Here is a 9,561-nt window from a genome sequence, read left to right as displayed (position 1 = left end):
CCCAAGCACCTGCTTGGTGAGCTGGTGCCTGGAGCCAGCCCTGCTGACATGAATGTCTGTCTACACACTGTTAAAAGTACATCATGCTCTGTACAGTAATTGCAAAGCAATTAAGAGCAGCTGGAAAGTTTTTGCACTCTTGTCCCCTCAGACTTCTTCTAGCTGCAAGCTACAGAGTATGTTATGTGTTGCCTTCAGTTCTAAATTTAACTTTTTGATACCCCAGAACCTGAGTTTACTCTGGTACTTAATGCTAAAAGCAGCCACATCTAGCCTTTTGTTTTGTTTTGTTCTTTTAGAAGGGCAGGATGTGCAAAGGTATGTTATCTACAAGTTGACAGTGGCAATGGTAGAGATGGATTTCTTGAGGCAGACAGTAGGCACCGCTTACATTTTAAATTCTTATAAATAGACCCTGATGGAACACTACCTCAAGTGTCCTTTGGTGCTTATGCATTTCAACTTGGAATTTCCCCCAGGGTACTCTCTCCCCAACCCCAGGGTTGTAGAAAACCACAGACTTACTGGTCTCTGTGTTAGTTTGCCTACTTCCCTTTTATGGCAATATCTACCTTTTCCATCTATTAGCTGCCCCAGGAAGTCAGCTATGTCAGTCACATGCTCAGTCCTTTTGACCATAACTAGACCAACTATCTTCAGGTATTTGTTAGATGAGTGGCTGTATTCACACATGGGAATAGTTTGAGGAAGCATGCAGCAAAGCCCCTCTAGAGATTACTTTGTCATGTGTAACAAATGTGAAAGCATTTGCAAGAGCTAGAGGCACATGGAATTCAATTTAGAACAGTCTGTACTAAATTTTGACAACTGACCTTTCAAATCATATCCAACGTTGATGCTTTCTATAGGTCCATCTTCCACTGAATTTCTTCTTTGTTGAATAGATTTTTGTCCTTCATATACTTGGCTAATTTAATTTTTTTCTATCCTACTCAATTTTTCCTTCTATAGCGAGTGTTCATTTTTCTAATATGTTTGTGAAAAATCTAAAAATTAAAATCCAGACATAAGGTTTTAATGAAAGTGGTTAATTGTCTTGCATGGTTCAACAGAAGTTCAAACAAACAAACCTGATATAAAACAGCAAACCTAAAAATAGTCAGCTCCATAGTATGACTGCAGGTACAATTCATGTTGTACTATTTATGTACACAGAGTAATCTGGAACAGGCAAGTATTTGATTAAGATGTAATAGTAACACCTTTAAACCTGATCGAGTAAAGAATGCAAGAGCTTCAAAGTAACACAGTGGTTGGTAACTTTTCAAATGTATTAGAGATTTGATTACACTTTACTTAACTTCTTATGTACTGTTTGTTCTTAGCAGCCCCAAAAGACAATGGAAAAAACATGTCCGCGGTTTAATTTCATGATAGTTTTAATCAGGTAATTGCAGAAAAACATTGAAACTGTTGTATGATATTATCTGATGTCAACTTACAAGTGTATGATGTAACAAAACAGTTACAAACTTGTATATGCATATTTACATTATATACTCAAAAGTAACAAGGTATATTCTTATACATAGAAGAAATACATCTATGACATGAGTTAAACTAAATCATACATCATTTAGTAGAAAGAAATAGCTGTTAAGATTTTAATGGAAATAATATACAAGTGAGGCACTTTTTGAGGTCGTTAGGTGGAAATCAAATGGCACTAAGCAAAAGAAGTGGCAGTGTTCACAAATGAAAATCTATGTACAGATTATACTGTAGCTTCAAATACAACTGTTTCTCCACTAGGTAATGCTTTAGAAATCTCAAAACTAACAACAACGTTTGCAATTTAAGAAGCTTTAAGAAAAAAATGCTTACGTTTATCAGTGCACCAAAGCATATGGAAGTTTTAACCACTTGGCTGCTGACTAATAGTACCATAAGGCTTTCTCCCCCCTCTGGTAATCCTTATCTTGATATTTCTTTAATGAATATGTATGCATCACTGTACTGTCCACATACAGTGGTGTAAATTCTGTGAAAATGTAAAGTCCAATTTAAAAATTGTGCATTATTTACATGGGGGTTTTCAACATTATACTCCAAGTACACATGGAAAGATCATTCAAAAAAGAGAACAAGTCAGAAATGGGAGTGCTTCATTTCAACATGCAAAAATCTACGTATTCTTTGAAACAGTTTATCCAGAGCATAACTCATGCACTAAGCATCCCTTATTTTGCTCTGGAACTTGTGAATTTTATGCAACCATTTACTGTGCTGTTCTACAAACAATTACTTACCAGAGGTTTCTCAGTATTTTGTTTTAATCTTGCTTAGAAGATTATAGTCACCCCACTTCACAACTGTTGGGCTGATGGTGTGCTTGTTCATGCTTTTTTAAAAAAAGTTAGAGAAATTTAATTCTTTGGGTATCTACGCAAGTGTTTTGTACCACCATCTTGGAACTAGCAAAAACCCCAAACAAAGGCAAAAAAACCCGACCCAGTTATTCTTGGAGGTCCACTGGTAGAACACTTTTTTCAGGCATGATTTTAGCCATTATCTTGATTTTAGTGACACACACTTTTATATTGTAGGCCCATTTCATATAATCTATGGTCCACTTTGCAAATGTGTACTCCAGCAAACATTTTATTTTTAAAGTCAGCTGTAATAGAAACATTTAAAAGGCATAAGATCTCAGGAATCAGAGTAAGGGTTCTTATTCCAACTTCCAGTTAAGGATAGTTTTTACTAAATTCATACCTCAAACAACTTACTGTTGTATTTAGCTGGCAATTTGTACGGGAATATAGCTACAATACATGATTGGGCTATGTAATCATGCTTGCCTTTAGTTTTTCCAATAGGTGGTGCCCAAGTGCTACAGTTGACCTCTTTCCCCAAGAGACTAAATGCTTTCTTTTCATAACTGTAGAGTTCACCATGCCAGGAAAGTGAATCTTCTATGGCTGTTTCCTAAAACTTAGGTCTCCCATATGGCAGCACAGAGCTCTGTTACAAAGTCACATGAGTAAAATTTGACTTCTGAAAAAAATATTGTATTAAGTTTCCCTCTTTCCTTTCAAAAACTTGAGAAAAGATTTCAGAAGGAAAGTTAAACGTCACTTAACACTGCCACAGACAAGGGGTGGGATGCAAGGGACAGTCCTTGAATGATTTTGCAAAGTGTCTATTTTTGGATACTCAGAAAGTTCCTCCAAAAGTGAGTAAGAACCCAAACAGTACAGAGATGTATGCCTCTCTGTGCTCTACTACCTCCAACCCATGTGTCAGTGTACATCACGGTAATTCTTTCAATTAGTCTTAAATTGGGTGAACTGCTAGAAAGACCCATGGTGAAAAAAGATGATAATGGCATTAAGGTTTTTTTTTTTTTTAAATGGATCAATTTTTTTTTAAAAGAGTAAAGGAAAGGATGGGGACAAAATTTTAGCAGCAAAGTGGTTAAATGCGAATTGAAAATATTACTGCACACATTCAGTAAAAATATTAAAGCATATATGTTGCATATAAAATACAGTACAGGACCAGGAGTTGCACTATGTTGAATAGTGCTCAGAGGAAATTGTTAAACTCATTTTTTCCTGAAGTATATACACAATACAATTCTACAGTATTTTCCTATACAGCCAGCAAGTTCTTTTCTTAGGTTGTTCACACCTCGCTCAATCTTGTTAAAAACCTAGCACTTACAAATATTTTTTATTCACAAGGAAAACATTCCCATTTCACTAATGAATAGTTTAAGTAACAGTCTATTCTAGGCAACCAAGTTTATCTGAAAACACGTGAAGCATGAAAATCATCCAGAGTAGCAGCTTTCAAATATATTAACAGTAAAAACGATACTTAAGACTGCTGCTACAGTGTCATATTCTTGGACTTAGTTCATCCAATCAATTTTTAGTACAAAACTAGAAGCTCTTTCATAACTTCTACAGTTATCAATATATTTGTCTTCTTTTCAATGTGAAATAATACTTCAAGATGCTCTATGTACACAATGCTGTCAATTCGAGCTGTCATATAAATATAAATGTTTTCTTTAAAAAAGTATTTTACAGACAGATAGTGTTATATACATTTGTTCAGAATTTGATTCCTAGACTACAGAAGAGAACTAACAAAAGTTTTAATATATGTAAGAAAGAAAAGTTACATACATCCACACAGGAAAATTGCATAGAAAATTAAGGTTATTTAAAAAAAAAAACAACTATGCAATTTTTTATAGGAAAAGTGTATAAAGGACATTCCTTCCCACTCCAACCCTATTGGGATATCTTCTAAATGAATGAATGCCTTTACTTCTGTTAGAATTTTAACATGACAATAAAAATTATGAGTGAATGTATTTTGTTGTACCATGTAATAAGAGTCATGACAACAACTCGATTAAAGATTCTCTAACAGTTAACCTGTTAGAATATTTGACCAATTGCTCTGTAAATTAAACATTTAGTAATATAATACCAGGGCCAATTTTATATACATTTTGCGCGTGCGCACACACACACACACGCACACACACACACACACACGTTTATTCCAATTTTGCAGGGGCTGTAAGTTAATTTTTTTTAAACACAGAATAATTTTATTCTTGCCAGTTTAAATAAAAAAGATGCTACAATTCAAAATAATGAAAACAATTTCAATGTTTGTTAATTATTAATCTTTCAGTTTAATCATCGTACTTGATAAACAGTTGAACATAATCTTAGCAGAAGGATAAACTGAGAACACTGTTGACATACCATTGCAACTCCCTTATTGGACCTTTTGCTTTGCTGAACATTTGTAAATGCAGTAAAATCTTTTTTGGAAGACACCCCAAAAGAAAACAACTTGCTGGTTGAGTAACAGAAAACAACTTCCTTTTTGCTATATTATTGAAACCAAAGTCATTTATATAGAAAAATAAATGTGTTCTTATTAGAACATTTTAGACAATTACATCTGTGCTTAACAAAAAAAATATTGGTCACTCAAGACTATAATAATTAATATTTTAAAAGGTTTTTAGAGATTACCAGAATGCATGGATACAACTCAATACAAACTGTAGCTGACGGGAAATAGGACTGAAAAATACCAATTTGTCCATCTGGAATAGAAATGCTACTAAATAAACTAATTAAATATTTAAAATACTATCATGGAATGTGATTGTAGATATGATTCATACCTACTATATAACTGGAAGGGGGAAGGAAAGTTTAATATGTAATAATTCGTACCTTACACATTTAGTTAAATATAAACATTTGTTATTATATATAAAGTTGCTTCCAAAAATCTATTAATAAGTGATTTAGTTGCACTTAAATCAGTTTCATTTCTCATTTGCCAAGTATTAACTTTTCTTAGTCTTAAATCAACTGTCATTAGTGCACTTTTAATTTCCTCTCAAATAATTTGTAATTCTTTTAAGAGCCCCAACACCTAAACCATGAATGTACAAAATGGCAAAAGTTAATCCCTTTTAGTATAACTGCAGTTTATATACTCATTTTATAGCCAATAATAAGAAAAGGCTTCCTTTTCCAAACTCCTTCACAACTTGCAACGAAACACCATGCACTGAAAGGAAATAGTTAGGCATGGCTGCTAGCATTTGTAAAATGCTAAGGTCTGACAAGTCTCGCTGCTTCTTCCACATCAGGCTTCTCTTACACGAGATAAGATTTCCTTCTGCTTGCCAAAAGCTTCCACAAATCCAAGATAGATGCTTCCTGGAAACAAAGATTTTCAGCTCTATTTGGCACTAGACTGTTCATCCAGCAGCTTTATGCTTTCCTCCACAGCACCCACACACCTCACCACAGTGATGGCATGCTCTCAAGGGGAGGTAGCAGCACATACATGGGGCAATGAATGACAAAGCTATCAGGGCTAACCATCGTAAGCAGAACTTGTCATCACTAGTGTCACATGAGCAGGGGTCAGAGAAATCTCCTTCAGAATCTGACATGCAGTGATATAGCATGCTCTCTGCACAAAGCATGCAACTAACTTGGTATATGCATCTTTTAATAGGATCTGGAGCATCCTGACATTTTCCCCTGCCATTCTCTTCATGATTAAATCTCTCCTGGCAGTATATACAGCGAGAACGCTCACCATCCTCTTTCCTTCTTTTTGACTTTTTAAATTTTAACGAGGAAGGCTGTGTTTTAAATACCACAGAACTCTTCGGGTCTTTTAGTGAATTCAGCTTAGTCCCATCCACACATGGATATAGATAGTCCGATTTTTTATTGTCGGACTTCGAAAACTGTATATTGGAGTCCGCCTCATCCCTCTCCAGATCATTTTTCCACATGTCAGGATGTCTGTAGTCTGCATAACGACGTATTAAAATATCACGAGGATTTATTCTAACAATTTCCTCTTCATCCTGAAAGCTGACGTGTCTGATTGATTTCAATGGGACCTGAAATGGTAAATGGAAGCATCTTGTTAAATTATGTACAGGGACACAGTTAGGTTAGTACTTCAGTTACCATACAAATCAGGGCACAGAACTTTTCCCCATTGCCAGGAGATAGTGCTTTCAGTTTATATATGCTCTAGCACAATCTGCATAACAGACTTTTACAAGGTGTAAGCTCAACTTATCTTGTGAAGCAGATCAAATAACATACAGGTTGTAATGCAAAAGCCATCACCATCGATTCTTGAATAATTTCAAAATACTTTCTAATGGAGTTGTCTTTGCTTACTGAAGCAGTACTTCACAAGAAATGCATTAATGCTTATGGTGGGAGCTCACAGCCAGTTACCACAAAAGGGGTTTAAAACACAGCTGGCATCTAATGGAAATTTTGCTAAACCAAGATTGACATAACTTTTTCATAGTTCTATAAAGATTGGCTGGTGATGAGAGCCATCTTTCACTATTAATGAAAATAAGTTTGCTATAAAGTTTTCGTTTATGAGCAACGATTAAAAGCAAACAATCCTTTCCCATCACTGCCAACAGCAAACAAGTCCCTCAATTATAGGGGAGGTTAACCTCTGCTGAAATACTTGAGATTCATGAAGATTTAGTTGGCTCCATGGAATAAAGTTCAGAGCCAGCCAACCCTGCCAATGGTAAACACGCTAATATTGTAGAGCAAGATAGAGAGGGGACTCTTTGAAAAGCTGCAGAGCACAGTCCTCAATAAAAATATAGCAACAGAAATCTAAGGTACTGTAGTGGTGCTGGGTTTTTAATGGCAAGCATATATACCTGACTTCAGCCCAGAACTGGGGGTGAGATAGCAACGGATGCTGGGAAAAGCAGCGCTATATAAAACTTAATAGTTCTGTCTGCAGTGCTTCATGGGGCAGTTTGCTTTATGCTCTCCACAGTGGCTGTAAGAAACACTAGACATGAGGAAAACCTGGAGTGGGGCTCTCCATTAAGGCAGCTAGGGCAGCAGAAAGGACAGACTGTGGGAAGGACCTGTTAAGAGGCTTAGAGACAAGCAGAAAAGAAGGCAAGGGAACTTTGGGGAAGATTATGTTGTTCAAGGTCTGAAGGTATTATATAGAAAGACTTCCATAGAAGACTGAAGTAAATTAAGGGAAAGGCCTGTGGCAACACAGTAATGGTGTAGGCTTGAGGCCTGGCATTGGCACCTGCCTGTTCAGGTGTCTCAAACTGGGGATTCCTCTACAGCAACAGACTTCTGAGGAGGTGCAAGAAATCCCACATTGACATATGTGATAACTGCTCTCCAGGGAGCATGAAGTTTTATATTCTTTATGAAGTCTTTTAGTATCTAAAAGTTTTATTCTCGTTAGCCATACAAAATATCCAATCTTTCTTTGAATCTTGCTAAATTCTTGACTTCTACAATATCCTGTGCAGGGTGGATTGATTTAAATGAAAGCAATTTAAATCACTAATGGTAATCATGATTAAATCAGGAAGCAGGAAACCTTCATTTAAATAATTGATTTTAATCTTGCTCTGCATTTGCACTTTAGGCATTCTCCTAAAGAAAAGCTGAATCTCATTTGTTTGTAACCATCCTGAACTGCAACTAAATAAAGCCTTTTGGTCCTTTTTGCAACCAGAAAAATACAGTATATCTATACACATTTCTTTAAACAATTATATAGATTAACATTTTTTCAGATTCTTAATTTTTATATTTTATAAAATGGATGCTTTTTTGTAAAATGGATATATGATCCATTTCTTATTTACCAGATTAGTTTTTATTTGTGATTTGTGTTAAGCTCTACTTGGATGGAAATTAGAATTCAATGGGCAAAACCAACTTTTTTTATTAGTTTAATAAAATGACCTTAAATCAGACATACCAAACCCGTGGGGGAAAAAATGCAGAAATTGGGCTTGTTTTTGGGTTAATTGGTGTGAGAGTTGCTTGTTGGCTAGTAGCTTGTAGCTTCTTTTTTTTGATTGGGTCCCAGCAAGCAGGGGCGGGGGCGGGGGAGGGGGGACACGACAAGCAGGGGCAAGCAGAGGAGAAAGTCAGGGGTGCACAGCGGACCCACCACAGCCCCAGACTGCACGCCGGGGGGGATCTAGTCACATAGGGTGTCGGGGTTCTTAGGGACTGGTTTGTTTTGGCCTTGTTTTGAAATGGGATTAGCTTGATTTTTGGCTTATTGTGAAAGTCAGGGTACTTATTTACCGTGTGAAAGTTGGCAACTCTGCTTCAGTGTGCTGGAGACTTTCCGTGATCTCCATGACTTCTGCAGTGGCTGGTGCTGGCTCAGGGACTGCCTGAGCCAGGCAGCCCCTGAGCCAGCAGCAGCAGCAATTTGGGTGTATGGGAGTGGTTCAGGGCTAGGGGGGTTGGGGTGAGGGGTGGAGCTTACCTCATGGTGGAGAGCTCCCCCTAGCATGTCTCTGCAGCTCCTAGGTGGAGGGGCCAGGGGGCTCCGCGCATTGCCTGCAGGCCCTGCCCCTGCAGCTCCCATTGGCTGCAGTTCCCGGCCAATGGGAGCCGGCGCTTGTGGCAGGAGCAGCACATGGAGCCCCCCTGCCCTTCTCCTCCCAAGGAGTGGCAGGGGAACACAGAGTCAGGTATGGAGCCTGCCAGCCCCACCAACCCTCCCCCCAGCACCAGTGGGAGTCCTGGGCCATGCGCCACTGCCAGCCCCTCCTTCCCAGCACCAGTGGCGGGCCTGGCCTGCGCACAGCCCATCTCGCCTCCTGCCCCAGCACCAGCAGGGGTCCTAGGCCACCCACCCAGAGCACTTGCGGCCCCCCCGGTCCATCCCTTCAGAGCACCTGCAGCCCGCTGCCCAAGTTTTAGTTAGGGGTATACAGTAAAAGTCATGGACAGGCCACAGGCCATGAATTTTTGTTTATTGCCTGTGACCGGTCCATGACTTTTACTAAAAATACCTGTGACTAAAATGTAGCCCTATTTATAACTAACTGATTTATTAAACAAAAGGACATATCTGTAGTTAGTGAACTGAACCGACTGCTTCTGGTCACTATGACCTTCAAGATTTTAAAAACTAGTAGATCTCATCCTCTCACATCTAGATTTTATTAATACATTGGAAGAGGAAAACAAGCTTCCTTGTTTTTGC

The 9,561-nt window shown here is 37.9% G+C and overlaps 1 protein-coding gene across 5 annotated transcripts in view; it reads right to left on the bottom strand.

Annotated features, from left to right (window-relative positions):
• Positions 1–1,329: 1,329 nt before the first annotated feature.
• The window catches only part of SPRED1 (sprouty related EVH1 domain containing 1), a 123,499-nt gene continuing 115,267 nt past the window's right edge, over positions 1,330–9,561 (bottom strand). For all 5 annotated transcript variants that reach the window (XM_045015345.1, XM_045015347.1, XM_045015344.1 and 2 more), the window contains one exon: positions 1,330–6,430. In XM_045015345.1, the coding sequence (XP_044871280.1) occupies positions 5,771–6,430 (660 nt within the window). In that variant the 3' untranslated portion in view covers positions 1,330–5,770. The remainder of the gene's footprint in view (positions 6,431–9,561) is intronic.

This window comes from Mauremys mutica, chromosome 4 (assembly GCF_020497125.1).
Source record: "Mauremys mutica isolate MM-2020 ecotype Southern chromosome 4, ASM2049712v1, whole genome shotgun sequence".
Taxonomy (NCBI): Eukaryota; Metazoa; Chordata; order Testudines; family Geoemydidae; genus Mauremys; species Mauremys mutica.
This window is presented reverse-complemented; position numbering and strand designations above follow the sequence as displayed.